This window comes from Alligator sinensis, unplaced genomic scaffold, assembly GCF_000455745.1.
Source record: "Alligator sinensis unplaced genomic scaffold, ASM45574v1 scaffold321_1, whole genome shotgun sequence".
NCBI classification, from domain to species: domain Eukaryota; kingdom Metazoa; phylum Chordata; order Crocodylia; family Alligatoridae; genus Alligator; species Alligator sinensis.
Window position 1 is genome coordinate 1,769,307 of NW_005841969.1, and position 15,488 is coordinate 1,784,794.

The 15,488-nt window shown below is 40.2% G+C and overlaps 1 protein-coding gene across 6 annotated transcripts in view; it reads right to left on the reverse strand.

Annotated features, from left to right (window-relative positions):
* GPR155 (G protein-coupled receptor 155) overlaps nt 1–15,488 on the reverse strand; it is a 55,972-nt gene that overhangs the window by 16,474 nt on the left and 24,010 nt on the right. For all 6 annotated transcript variants that reach the window (XR_003093335.1, XM_025200536.1, XM_025200540.1 and 3 more), the window contains exons 5-13: nt 13,640–14,039; nt 10,863–11,028; nt 9,218–9,373; nt 6,822–6,905; nt 4,746–4,866; nt 2,675–2,759; nt 2,496–2,586; nt 1,129–1,342; nt 348–455 (exon numbers count right to left, since the gene is read on the reverse strand). Coding sequence is in view for 5 of the 6 variants with exons in the window: in XM_025200536.1 (XP_025056321.1) it covers nt 348–455; nt 1,129–1,342; nt 2,496–2,586; nt 2,675–2,759; nt 4,746–4,866; nt 6,822–6,905; nt 9,218–9,373; nt 10,863–11,028; nt 13,640–14,039 (1,425 nt within the window). In the remaining variant the exon portion in view is untranslated. The remainder of the gene's footprint in view (nt 1–347; nt 456–1,128; nt 1,343–2,495; nt 2,587–2,674; nt 2,760–4,745; nt 4,867–6,821; nt 6,906–9,217; nt 9,374–10,862; nt 11,029–13,639; nt 14,040–15,488) is intronic.

Genomic DNA, 15,488 nt, shown 5'->3' on the forward strand with positions numbered 1-15,488 from the left:
AGAACTCCTGAGCTGATAGAGCTCATTGTGACAGCCACACAGCACTGGAGAGGACTTGCATTGAAAAAATAGAAGCCAAATCCTCTCAAATAGTTGCATTTTTTGCAGATTTCTAAACTGGCTGCTCCAAATTGCTGGTCCTGCACATCAGAAACTACTGATAATAGTTGAAGGCAGTAAATTACAATAAGTTAGCTGATGCCAGGTATCTAAATTTTACCTTCAGTTAGAGGACAGTCAGAGTTGCTAAAGTGAAATCCCAAATTCAATATTACTTCTCTCACAGGAATACTAAATAGCTTAGTGTAATCATTTGAACAATAGGTGAGAATACATGATCATTGTACCCGTCTCAGTTGAAGGATCCTCACTACCATCAGTATTAGCCTTTGACACTGGCTCACATTCTCTGGAGTAGTGTAATCCACCATTCGCTGTTTGGCATGAGCAGCAACCTATTAAAATATAAAGTATAGGAACAGTTATAGACTCTTTCAGATGATGTGATGGATGAGAAAATTATCTGTGTATCTTTAAATGGAAGAGTAACAACATGTACTGTGTGTCTGCATACATCCCAAATCCAGAGTACCTAAGAACCCTCTTCCAGTCTCCAATTCAGAGCAGAACAACTTCAGATACCTAATATACAGAATTGTTCAACATCACATTACAACTACAGGAGCAACATAAGCACTGTCAGCTGCAGACTATATTGGGGAGATCATGAATGATAGAGAAAAGTAAACCCGATTAAGCAAAATAAGGAATGGTTTAACTAGTAAGCAATTTGTAAACATGTTGTAGGTGTCTGGTTTGTCTTCAGAGACATGGCCAGATGCAGATAAATAGTAAAAAATACCTGATAAATACAATTAATGATGTGGATATCGCATATATCCCATTATACATTTTAAATACACATACACATAGTATTATATATGATGATAAAGAAGAAAGCTCCCCTAAAAAATATATTAAAGAAATACAATTACAATTTTCTAGGTCTTTACATATTAACCCATCCCAACAGCTTAGCACTTTTAAGCATTAATGAAGACAATTTTTCTTTTCTTTTCTTTTAGCTATAAGTTAAATTGGATTATCCCCAACTCCTCTATCCTGTACCTCTTTCTGCAGAGGTATCTGTGAAAGTCTGGGAGACATCAACTGATGCCTGGCTTTCTTCATTCCTTTCTCTTTCAGGTTCTTCTATTTGGCTATTAGATGAATATGGGTTCAAGACTTCATAGTTTGATTCCTGTCTATTTCGATTCATACACATAAGGGAAATGCCTGACATCAATAAGCTGATGAATAGAGTCACTGCTGTAGTAATTATCTGTCAAAGGAAGAAGAGAGACAAAGAGATATGCCTGAATATAACAAAAAAACAGCAAAAGAGCATTAAAATTCTACATTTGATATCTGTAATATTCTCGAATCTAGGACCCTTTACACCAAAGTAAATCTGAATGTAGACAAAATGTATTTCCATGTTAACTACCTTTAAGTTTTATGGCTAAGGAGGTGAACTTCAAAGACCTGGCCACACTGATTTTTTTAAATCCAGATAATTTGAACAACTGCTTTTCTTTGACCTGGTTTCTGTCAGGACCTTCTTTCCACAGTACCAGATCTCACACCTTCTCCTTCTGCCCCAGGACCATTCCTCCTCTTTTCAGGTTCTGTCCAAGTACACCTTAATCCCAGGGACAACAGCATTCTCTTTCTTTACCTGCCAGGCTCCATTTTCCACTCCTCTCTACCTGGGAGTTCCATTAATATTTCCTTCTGACAAATCTGTCACCAATACCCATCCATCCATTTTAAAGTTATTTCAGTGCAGATGACAGGTCTGTATTGTGGAATTTTCTTTATGCATAGAAAAGATACATCACCAAGGTATACTTTCACTGTATATATTACCCCAAAGATGCAAGCAGCAAAATATAGTTTATACTCCAGATGCTTTCAGTTCTTGGCTTCTTTGACATGACTTTAGCTAGTATCCTTGTTCTTGTCACGTAAATGTCCACATAAGATTACTGCATTTCTACTAGGATTTTGACCAAGACAACTATTTACCCATTAGATAGTAACAATTTTAGATAATTACCAAACTATGCCAGATTCAAACTGTTAAGCTAGGGAAGGGCTTTATTATTATTCCCAAGCTATTCAGCCCATGCTCTTTCCTCCCAAGAGGTCTATTTCCCCTCTTGTTTCTAGTCAGTGTTACTAAAAATGTCAAGATCGTTATTTCTAACACACTTCCATAATGGTTTGTTACACACATATTTTAATAACCACAACCTCCAACTTGGGTCGCACTTCTTTTAACCTAAGTAACTGGTATCGTTAGAAATGCAAAACATGCTTTGGAGGAAAGGTATTAAATTACGTGTGAAACAAACAAAGAATATAAACACTTTCTCTATAATGTATTGGACAAAACAGGTATCAGGAAAGGTGGAAGCAGAACAGATTCATACCTGGTATTTGCCATAAAAAAATGCTGAGTCGATGCTATCATTGTTACGTTCACCAAGAATTAATAAGATACCCACTAGCAGTGTTGGGATGCTGAAACATCAAAATACAAAAAGCGTCAAAAATAATTATGTGGCACGATCACATTTTCTCTAGGAAAAACATCCTCATACAAACTTACCCCCATCCTGTCAGGATGATGTATCCAGCAGGGATTTTTAACACTTCTCTTTTCTTTAACATGAATAAAGAGAAGGATAGGAGACCTAAACAAAAACAGAGTACAGTACAATGGTGACGGTCTAGACTAGACTAGATGGTCTAGTCAGGGGTGATCCTGCCCTGAGCAGGAGGCTGGACTTGATGACCTTGTGAAGTCCCTTCCAGCCTGACTTTCTTATGATCCTTATGAAAATCTCTGCTATCTAGTACTTAACCAACCAGAGTACTCCATTAACTGGAGTTTCCAGCCGGCCGACTGAATGTGGGGTGGGGGAGGAGTGGGGGAAAGGACACATGCAGCAACTGCCACTGCCACCCAGCACCCTGCATTGTCGCCGTTTTGTGTGCAGCCACCACTCCCACACCCCCTCCCCACTCCGCCGGTCAGACACGGGGGGAAGGAGGGGAGCAGGGGAAAGCTCGCACCCACCAGCCTGCGCTGTCGTCGCTCTGCATGCAGCCGCCACCACACCCCCCCCACACTGTGTTATTTGAAAACCCTGCTGGGCTATTTCAGATAACCAGAGCTTTTATGCAACTGGCAATCCCCTTACCCCAAGGATGCTGGATAACAGAGATTTTACTGTAGCTAGTTATTATCCAACATAATACAAACATTACAGAATCTAAACTACACTTGATGCAGCTGGATAGTTTTTTCTTTCCAGATCCTCAAAATATATTATTATTAATATTATTAATATATTAAGTCATAGAAATAAGCCACAATGATTTTCTAGCTTTATTCTAACAAAATTTTAAAAGGTTACCTAGGTATTTTAGAAATATGAAAAACTCCATCACATTTAATATTAAGAAATGTTTAAAGAGATGTTTTAAGCATGTTATAGGCACAAAAGCTTGTTTATAAGGATACTGAAAAAATTCTTACATAATTTATGAGAAAGTGTGATTGTGGGTAGAATTTTTAGAAACGAGCAACCAAACTGGGACCTGAAATCCCTAATTGGGTGTATAAACAGGAGGTCAGATTTTCAAAAGTGTTAAGCAAACAGCTACCCCCATTAGGAAATATCTTGCAAAATATGGATATGCCAGGGCAGAGTTTGCCAACTTAAAATTGGTATGTATGATTAAATAGTTTATGTATGATTTAGTATATGTACAAACTGTTTGGTGGGACACCATAGATCCAAGCCAAAACCCTATATACAAACAATCCCAGCTATTTAGCAATTGATTCATTCTGCGTAAGACAGTGCAGGAACCCAAATCTACAGGAGTGGGTACATAATACAAGTGCACCAAGTCATACATATGCATGAGATATATGTATGATTAAGTAGCAAAAGAAGTGAAAGTCCTTTTAAAGAATGGCTACACTTCTTACAAGCAATCTTCTATGCTTATTCATATTTCATCACAGACCACAAAAAGCTTGAAAAGTGTAAGTCTTGTTATGTAGTCATTTAGGCTTTGCACCACTGTTTACAGTAGAAACCTAACCAGCACACATTTCTACAATCTGCATAAAAGGTATGTTACAATTGTGTGTGAATGATGACTGGTCTACATTTCCAAGTAGAAAAAGGAGTTGGACATTGAAACACATAACAAATGTAATGGAGTACCTTTATTTCTAGCTGGTGTAACTAAGATTCCTGTTCTTGTTATCAGGTCACCTTCCTCTTAATCTCCTCAGGCCTCCCGCCTCATTTCTTCCATCACTTTTCATTTGGTTTCCCTACTGCCCAACATGATAGCCTTTTTCCATCTTTCTCATCTGCCTGGCCTAACTTACCAAGGCATACACTAACAGCAATAACCCACTGTCTCCATTCTCTAGCCTATCAATGAGCTAAAAATTACCAGAGTGGGGTTTTGCAAGTCATACAATATGGACACTTCAGCCTTGCATCTATCTACTACTGGGTAGAACTGGGAATATTTATGACATGACTAAATCATTAATATAGGATGTAAGAAAAGATGACTTCAGAACATTAATTACATGCTTTAGTACCCATCTGTATTATGCATAATCAAATATTAGTCACATTCTAACTTACCTGTCCACAAGTAGGTACTATAAAGAGAGCTATACAGCAAGCTAAATATGAGGATCTGCACAGTGATGTCTCTCTCTTTAATAATGAAATTCCATGTCACCATTCCAATACAGGCAATAAACTGTAAAAGGAGAGAGAAGCTCCAATCATTTTAATACTGAAGGCAAAATGTTACAAAAAATATCTAGTGTAGAACAGCTACATAATTCGCTTTTGCTGCTCAGATAACCTATTTTATAATATTTAATGAATAAAACTCAATCTATGTCACTAAGCATCTAAATTCACAGGTTTTCCATTTTGACAGCAAACAATCTAGATCAGTGGTTTCCATATAGTGGCCTGCAAAGCCATGGGAAGTGATATGAAAAGCACACTGACCACCTGTTCAATTCCATGTTTGACGTTAAAGGTGCATGACAGCACATAAGAAATTCTGAGGGTAGACACAGGACCTCTTTTCAAGAAGTCTGGGAACCACTGATCCAGACCACGGGTGTTCAACCGCTTGCAACCAAGCCAGATTCAGTCTCCTGAGTTATGTCATCTGGCCTAGAGAGCTCCCTATGGATCCAAAAATTTGGTGGCAGGGGCACTGCTCCCCTGCTGTCAAATTACCAGACAGTGAAGAGCCCCATGGGCCACACAACATGGCCCTGAATGCTGAATTGGGTGTGCAGGGTAGTATGGAGCCTGATCACAGCATGGCGGGGCAGGCAGAGAGTGCAGTGCTTGATCCTTGGACAGGGCCCAGTCTGGCCCACGGATCAGTTCCATACCCCTTCTCTGGCCTTTGGGGTCAAGAGGCTGAGCACCACTGATCTAGATTAACTTAATTTCAGAAGGTTCCAAAGAGTTCCTTTGGAAGCTTGTTCAAAGGGTATTTTTATGTTCTGCTTTTTTGAAGCACATGCACTTTTTGTCTGAAATGGTTTAGGAAATTGAAGAAAGATGAATATGGATATAAAGTTCCCTTGGCTCTTCTCCTAAGGGAAAAGTCCTTTTCTTCAGAGCTGTTCAAAATTTCCTCCCCACAGCAATGTTGCACACTAGCTGTCTTCAAGAGATGGGCAGCAATCAGAAGAAAGTGGCTTCATGTCACTGCTGCTCAACATATATAAAGAAAGGTAAGAATCTGGAGATCTTTGGGGATGTGAAGTACTATAAACTATAGGATTACCATTAGATTTAGAATTACAAAGATAATTAAGAAAACAAGGGTCACCCTGGATTCTGAATTTCCTATGTTTCTGCTTGAAACAGATTTTTCAAAAAGACTTAATATTGCAGTCTTCATTATTTTATGCCATAGAATCATACAGAATTGGTTGTCTGGTACAGCAAGTACTACATAGCTTACCAAATACCCTTTGAGGCACTATAATATAAAAAAAATATGGAAGCAATTCATTATATCTTTTCCCTTTCCTCCAAAGGCTATCTATAAAGCTTTGTGAAAAGCAGTGTTGTAAAACAGTGTGTGCGTTTTACACACACATTTCATAGATTTCATAGACACTTGGGCTGGAAGGGACCCCGGAGGATCATCGAGTCCAGCCCCCTGCCCCATGGGCAGGAAGTCAGCAGGGATCATAGATAGGATCCCAGCAAGATAAGCATCCAAATATGTCTTGAAGGCGTTCAAAGTGGGTGCTTGAGTCACCTCCGGTGGCAGTCTATTCCAAACCTTGGGGGCTTGGACAGTAAAAAAGTTCTTCCTTATGTCCAGCCTGAATCGGCTGCGGCGGAGTTTGTGACTGTTTGATCTTGTCATCCCCTGGGGCGCTCTGGCGAACAGACGTTCCCCCAGATCTTGATGAGCATCCCTGATAAACTTATAGGTGGCCACCAGATCACTCCTGAGCCTACGCTTTTCTAGGCTGAAGACTCCCATGGCTCTCAGCCTCTCATCATAAGGTCTGTTTTCCTGACCTCTGATCATGTGTGTGGCTCTCCTCTGAACTCTCTCAAGCTTCTCCACATCCTTTTTGAATTGTGGAACCCAAAACTGGATGCAGTACTCCAGAACATGTGTACGCACGCACAGAATATATATATATTCTACATGATACTAACCTGAGCAACAAGTAAATTTGTTGTAAGCATATGAGGAAGCTGTCTATACTTCTTACTTAAAAGAATGACAGCTAGAGACCATATCTGGAAAAAACAGAAGTATTCAAATTAACAGTTAAAAATTAAGATGAATACCTAGGCACATAAAGATCGAAATTAAATACTAGACAAACCTTTAGTTTTTAATATGTTTCTGGATAGTAATTTTGGAACAGCCAGATCTAAACCACTGGCTGCCATTCCCATAGCCAGAGTGATTTTATGCTTTGAGGATGGGGAATTGAGTCTGGAGAAAGGGAGTTGCACAAAAATAGAAAAATAAGGCTGGATGGGACCTCAGGAGATGCTTAGTCCAAGGCCCTTCTCAAGGCAGGATCAACCCTATCTAAACCACCCCAGACAAGTATTGTCTATTCTGCACTTAAATATTGGAAATTCCACAATTTCTATAGTTACAGCACTTTACCACCCTCATAGCTGGAAAATTCTTCCTAATTTCCTCACTGCAATTTAAAGCCATTCCTCATTGTCTTGTCCCCTGTGAACAACTGATGGGCACCCTCTATATCACAGCTTTGTTGTTTTTTAGACTAAATCAAATACTTCTCAGCTCTCTTTTCTCCAAACGAAATAAACCCAATTATTACAATTTTTCATATCGCTTAAACCTGTAATCATTTCTGTTGGTCTGCTGTGGAGTCCCTTCAATCTGCTCTAAGTGCTTTGAAGTGAACATAGCACTCCAGGTGAGGCTGCATAAATAGTGAATACAGTGCAAGTTAAAGCATCTATTTCTTTTGCTTTGAGCTACTTGCCACACATGATTAAGAGCATAGAAAAGGCTAGAAAGCCACTTAATTTGCTGGCAATGTACTAATCCGCCACTTTGGCTTATTTTTCTGTTTTCTTTTCTTTAGCTTGTTTGGCTTAGCCTCTATCCTTTTAGTCCTTATCTAAACCCTACCAAGACCTGGTGATGGCAAGTGGCAAGTTCTATTTGTGGCTGTGCTACCTTATTCTTAATGAAAAAGTCAATGACCAACTCTGTATTCTGTTGCTTTGACAATTCTTAAGTCTTTGTTTAAATACTCAAGGATTCAGGTCAACAATATTGACATATTGATATCTCAACAAAATACAACATGGTTTGGCACTTGTAAGTCCAGAAGCAAACTCTCTGAGAGCCTATTAGGACAATTTTGTTTATTATGAACTCAACTATACACATGATTTGTAATGGCCTTCTTATTAAGGGTCAGGTCAGATGGACAAGGACCATGGAATTTTTTTTGTCTTCTTTTGCAGCACCAAGCATGGTTCTTTTCCTAGGATCAACTGAGCATATACTAACCAAAAAAATTCTCTGCCATTGCAATGACAGAACAAAACCCTGGCTTTTCTGGCTTTTTACATGGAACATGCTGTAGGACTATTTTCCCCATGGTGCTCTGTGGTTGAGGTGCATGAGAGGACTCAGGAAAATATAGTCTTCTGCATCCTTTGAATAAGTGGTTTTCATGTCCTTGCAGGTGACTGAACTTGATGTCTCGCAGGCCCCTCTTGGCCCTATATTCTAGTTCAAGTGTAAATCTGAGATGATTCAAAAAATGCACTGCACTGCTAGACAGGACTGTGCTCATAACTGCGCTGAATCAGACTGTCAGAACAATTAAGAATAGAAGTTTTAATTGAAATCTTTTGAAAAAAATCTAGCTTGGGTAGCTGTGTCACAACAAGATTCATGCTGGGATGTCTTGTTCAGCTTTCCTAGCTGAACTAGGAAACTAGAGGATATTGCTAGGGCATTAATTTTCAAAAAAACCCAACAACTCCCCCCCCACCCCAAAAAAAACAACAACTTTCACATTAAATGTCCTCACTGACCCAAACTTCAGAGGCAGTCAGTCCACATACACAGTGGGCTCCAATCTTAAGCACTTATATGTTCCCCCATCACAGGACCAAGCAGCTCATCTTCTTCAATATATTTACTCTCATAAAATCCTTGGGAAGTTGGGAGGTAATATGATTTCTATTTTTACAAATGCAAGAAACTAAATGACCTACCCAAGGTCACACTGGAAGTTTGGAGCTAAGACCTGGGAACCAACCACTGGCTTCCCCATGCCTCTTTTTTGGGTGCCCTAACCATCAAAAATTGTCTTGACAAATACTTAAGTTTCATATTAGCTTTACAGTTGACCCTTAACCATTCCAGTATGAGCTTTTATCTCTTTTCACCCTTCAGCCTTTCAAAACAGGATATGGGAGTGAGGAAGTATATCAGTTTTATCTTTCTATCTCCTGGCTTGTTATCTGCATAAACCACTATCTTACCATCATTTACTGTGGTTTTATATTTCCTTTGCCTGACTGCAATGGGAGCCAATACCTACCAAGGAGACAAGGCTGACAATGCTGATATCAAAGCTAACGTTCTGGATTGCTGATGCTAGTGGCTTTGGATCCATAGATGGAATGGTTAGCAGCCAAGCAGAAACGTACATGATAGGAGCAGACACAAAAGTGCTTATCACCATTCCTGAGGTAATCTGCAAATGGAAATCAACAGTGGTAAAAATATCAGATCTCTCATTAAATAATATTTTTAGGAAAGCAACTTCAGCACTGACTTTGATTTAAAATACCACAGGCAATTCGACTGTAGTCACTGGGTCATATGGATAGAGGACTATTAAAAATCAGGTGATAAGCTAGAGGGAACATGCATTTTTTGAAGACAGTTAAGAATCAGTTGAAAGTTTTAGAACAAGTCTTTTCTAAAATAACTACAATTTGGAGGCCCACTTCTGCCAATTTTTACACATTAACTGTGCTTCCCCATGCCAGTAAGAGTCATTCCAGTAATTTTAATGCAGGATTGGAATGACAGAGTGCAGCCCCTCCCTCTGAACTACAGATTTATATCTGAAATAAATGAGTAATATTTTGTTGTGAAAAAAATGCCTGAGCTGTCCCACAAACTCAAAGAGAACCAGCAGCCATGGATGTATTGAAGCTACTTATAATTTGGTTTCCCAGGGTTTCCACACACTTGGAATTCAGTGAAACTGTAGCTTCTACTCATATGACAGCCCTCTGTTTTAAAAGCAGATATTGCCATACTCATTGGACATAAAATTCAAGGTTACAATCATCTATTTTTACTTTTCTTGTATTTTTAAATATTAAGAGAAATATTTTAATATTCCTTTAACCAGAAAGAAGTGAAAAATCCAAATAGTTACAGACATCTAGGCATATGGAACTAGATTCTGTAACTATGCTAAATGCTCTTACCAGCATCACCACATGCCCAGATTCAAGGAGCATCAGCACCATGTTCATGCTCTTTCCCAGATTCTCTCAGCATTTTTAATAATCCAGATGGGGACCTCTGGATAGGAGCCACAAGTAAACAAAATGTGCATTGGCTGCCAGAACTTCCCACCATAGCGTCTGGCTGGCAGTTTTCTAGTGGCAGAAAAGGGCGTTCATAATGCCTGCAAGAGCCTGTCTTACTTTATAAAACAAGTTATCTGCTTAAAATGTATTTGTATCTTACAAGCAGAAGGTAAATTGCACTAGTGTTCCTTAACTAAGAAACAAAAGCTGAATGTAATTTTTATCTTATTATTTAACCAAAAGGGAGTAAAGGTCATCAGATTTTAACTGGTCAGCATTAGCCTGTCTGCTCCCACTGAAGCCAACAGTGACACTTTGCCTTCACCAGGAGCAGAGTGAGGTTAATGGTGAGAACTTCTAAAAATCCCACATGTAAACAATTTCAGTTTTCACATCTTCTCAGTGTAGATTCTAGGAACAGCACTTACTTTAAGAATGTGTAATCTGAACACATGCAACAGAAAGCAGAAAAGGCCTTGGTACAGTTTAATTATTAATGTGAAATATAATTTAGATAGTGATTTTTAGAGAGTGTAAGCAAACCAGCTGTGTCAATGTGATAGAAAGGTTTTTTTTATTGCTCAGTAAAATTAAAATCGAAGTCAGTGCTGGGCTTGTAAAGCATTAAGAACCTACAATTTCTACTTCCATGTTAAACTGAGATGCAAAGATAGCCACGCCTGGTGCTGCTGGAAAGATTCCATACAGAAATGCATAGTTTGATAAACTGGTGTGGTTGACTAAGCTGTCACTCTTGTCCAACAATTCCACCATTTCTCTGCAGAGAAATGGCATCATCAGTCTGAAAAAGAAAAGGAGAGAAAGAAGGGACACATGTTAGTCAATTAATCACATTTTTCTGAATTCTTCTCTATCCAGAAAAGGAATTTAAGGAAGTTTATGGTTTGTCTGAATACTACTGTTAATGATATACAGAGAAAAAAAGCAATTATTTTTAACAACTGCATCCCTGCCTACAATGATGCATATACCAATGTCCAAATGAAGGTGACACCATTTTTAAAGAAAGACAGTAAAATTGATTTGTCAGTTTACATATTGGCCAATTACTGCAACACGTTTATATAAACTGCTACAAATAAAAGCTGAGACTCCCATCTCAGACTCACCACTAAAAATCTTTTAGAACATATTACAGTTTTAGGGACAGATATAATGCCCATTGAAATCAGTGAGGTTTGTTTTTTTTTTTAAATCAGTACAACTGAGATTAGAATTTGGCCCAGAATCTAGAAAAAACTCCTTATTTCAGGCAGCTGGACTAAGTGCATGAAAACAATCTAGATCTTATCATGATTTTGGGGCTGAGACAATGGGAATGTTTCTATTCTTAGCATTCCCATCATCTCCCAGGCAGTCTCTAGAGTAGCAAAACCACAGAAAGCTAGGTAATCTGTATATCTTGCTCTCAGAGTTGGGGAAAACTTGCTGTATAGTGGCAGCTAGTCTTGGGGACAACTGTATTAGAACTGAGGAAACCCCACAGGCTGCAGATAGAAAAATATCACCATGCAAGTATGGCATGGTGAGTAGGATGCTAGCAAATAAAATATTTTTTTGGTCCACAAATAATGAAATTAAATAATTGGGAGCATTCTGCCCTCTCTCAGGAAAAAGACAGCGAGCAACTAGTCCCAATGGGAAAGTTTTGTGGGTGGTAAGCTTAGATTCTCAAGAGATTTTCTGTAAACCTGAAACAGGGTTAATGGCACATACACTAGCACGCAAATATCAACTATCTGACACAATCTGAAATCAAAAAGCAACAAAGAAATCTGCATAAGTTACACTGAGAACTGGAATCTCTACCATATAAATCCATTTTGCCATCATATACTAAAAGGCTTTTTATACAACTTCACATTTATGTATGTCAATAGAAATGACTTATTTTTAGAAGTGCTGAGCTAAGATCAATAATAGGCACTTTACCACCTTTGAAAAAGTTAAGCCTCCTATTTTTAGGACCTCAGATATGGAGCTAGAAGACAAGTTTTAGGCAACCAGGTTTAAAAATCTTGACCAATATTACCAAACAAAAAGGTTTTTGAGCCTGTAGAGAAAAGGAAGGAAAAAAATCTACACAAAAAATCAAAGCAAAGAAAAGCATTAATGACAGTTAAGTACTTCCCACATTGAGAGCTCTGCTTTCAGTTCTCCACTCCCTCTTCCCCTCATAGGGACAGGAACTAGAGGGGTAGGAAGAACAGTGCACTGGAGCACAGGTAAGCAGAGTGGAGGGAGCTCCCAAACTCTCCTAAACTTCGCCTCTCCCTCTTCGAGGGGACTGGTTGAGGGCATTGGGGTTGACAGACCCAGGTTCAGAGCTGATGGGAGCTGCAGGGAGCTGACAGGGGGGAACCCCAATGCTTGGCTCCAGCCCCAATCCCGACCCCAACCCATCTCCCGCTTGCTGCCCCTCTACACATGTAACCAGAAGTGAAACACTTCATAATACTACTTCAAAATTTGTCCTTCTTTAGATGGAGTGTTTCGGCCACTTCTGGAACATTTTAAAGGCCTAGTATATCTGTAGTAATCAACTGCACATCAAAAATTGGCTGGCTTTAGCTCCCCTACCCCACTCCCTGCAAGAGCACTGCTGGCCTCAGCTCCCCCACCCTCTGTCCAGTCCTCGGTGCAGCTTTGGAATCATGGTGGCACTCCCCCACGCTTGTTTCTGTCAGCCAATCAGAGCGTGAATAGAGTGTTATAGACGGACAGACTTAGGCTTTTATAATTTAGAATAGCTAGCTAGCCCTTAGAAATGTTTAAATTGTTACATCCAATCGCATCCTTAGACTGGAATGATCCTGCTTTGAGCAGAGGGCTGGACACGATCTCCTGCAGTCCCTTTCCAGTACTATTATTCTATGAAATACTATGAACAAGTGAAGCTGAATAGTTCAGTTTCACTACCTATGAAGACCAAGCAGTTCAGAGCAGGGGCTGGCCCACAGTGGGACTGGATCCAGCCCATGAAAGTGTGATCTGGTCCACATTTTACTAAGGGCAGGCCAATTAATCAGCCATTCAATCTGGTTCACATTTTGCTAATGGCACACCTATCACCTCACCCCTACAGCCAACTGCTACAGACCCCATGGAGGGCTGCTCTTCCCCTTGCAGCCTCTGCTCGCTGGAGCAGCTGGCCTCAGGGTTCCAAGCTGCAGCCTGTGTTTGCAAAAGATTGGCAACCCATAGTGTAGGGTGCTGAAGAGTATATTTGTTAAAAAGTTACCCAAACAATTTTAACTATTAACAATAAGAGCTATGGATTTATTTAAGAAAAACAGAATAATCTTGACACTCCCTTTAAAGTTTTTCACTTTGCTGAAATCCACAAAAATACTGAAGCACGTGAATGCAAAAAGTAAATAGGTCAAACTTACAGTTTAGCTGTGATGAGAAGAATCAGTGCAATAAACATACCCTTTGTCAGTTTTTTTATTTGTCCCACCATGGTGAGTCCAAGATAAAAAAGTGCTGAACCAGAAAATGAACTGGCTAGTCCATCAAGGAAGTTTTCAAGGTATACTGGAATCTTCTGGCCAAGAATAAAATTTGAGGCAATTCCTATGAAGACCATGAATACTATTGGGTTCTGCAACACTCGAAGCAAAGCAAGTCCCACTATTTTGATTTTGTTATGTGACGTACTGCGATTCTGTCTCCATTTCTGGATTTCACAGAAGATAAATCCAACAGGGTTTAAAATCATAAGAGAAATTGGAGCCACTAGGTAAATGTATTGGAGATATTCTGGGTAAGTGGCTTGATACAGAGCTTCAACTAGAAAACAGGAAAAGGGAAGTAATTATTGGCTATATTTCACAATACAAAGAGATTCATATTAAAACATAGTATTGTTCTCACAAAACTACAAAAAATATTGTTCTTTGCTGTGCTAACCACATTAACAGATGAACATTTACAACTAGTGGTAGATGATATTGTCAGGATAGAAATAAAAGCAACCTGAATCACCATTTTAGGCCACAGAAATTAATGGAAAAAATAATAAAATAAAAATAGAAATTCTAACAATAAAAACATATATTAAAATATATATAGTTAACAGTTATTAACTATCCAGTGTTACTTAAAAGTTCTATGAATATCTAAAAGGCACGGCACAGCGATTCACTGTGAAGCAGTGCTGTAATACTTACTGTACCTATACAGATATTCAGTTTCCTGAGAGATTTTCCTGGGAACTACTTCATGTGGGTTGTTCCCAAGTTATTTTTCTCCCAGAGTGGCCATTTTTGGGACATTCTTCCAATCATGAATGCCTATACACTGTGTTTCTCCTGGGAGAGCAGTGACACTCTCAGAAGAAACAATGTCTGTAGGTAGTCACTAGGGCTGTACAAAGCTTCAGCAGCCGATTCAATTGGAGGAGATTTGGCCTGATTTGGCTGCTGAATCTCTGAATCCGAATCGAATCAGGAAACCCATTAAAAGGTCCGAATTGAATCCAAAGTCTCCAAATCAATTTGGAAAAGATTCAGAGTTTCGGATCGGCTGGGGACAGCCGCAGAAGAAGCCCTCATGGCTGCCCTCCCCGGCCCGAGCTTCCCAACAATTAAAAAAAAGAAAAAAACCCACACACTCACCAGCTGCAGCAGTGGAGATCAGGGCCTCTGAGGGTTTGTGGCAGAGCCCCCCTGTGCAGCACAGGGCATTGGGGGGCAGCAGGGATTGCCCCCCCTGCCTGGCACCCACGTGGCAGCTGCCCCATGGCACGGGTGCAGCATGGCTTGGCAGGGTGCTGCACGCTGTCTGGGAGCTGGGGCCACTGGGGTGAGCAATGCCAGGTTCCGGCTGACTGCTGGAGTTGCCCCAGCTCCCAGATAGCGCGCAGTGCCCTGTCCCTGTGTGATGTGACAGCTGCTGTGTAGGTGCCAAGTGGGGGGGGGGCCTGCTGCCCGCACTATTGTGCCTGCATTGAGGTGGGGGCTCTGCCACAAGCCCTCAGAGGCCATGACCCCCGCTGCTACAGCCAGTGAGTACAGGGCCTTTTTTTTGTTTTAATTGCTGGGAGGCTGGGGCCAGGCAGGGCAGCCATCAGAAGCAGGGCCAGGCAGGGGGTGTGATTGGGGAGCGAGGGCTGTGAGGGGGGGGTTCTGCCGGGAGACCCCAAAGCCCCAAAGACTCACTGCTGCAGCCAGTGAGTGCGGAGCTGCTTTTTTTTTTTTTTTTAAGTCCCGGGGTAGGGAGGGACCCGGGCGGGGGGGG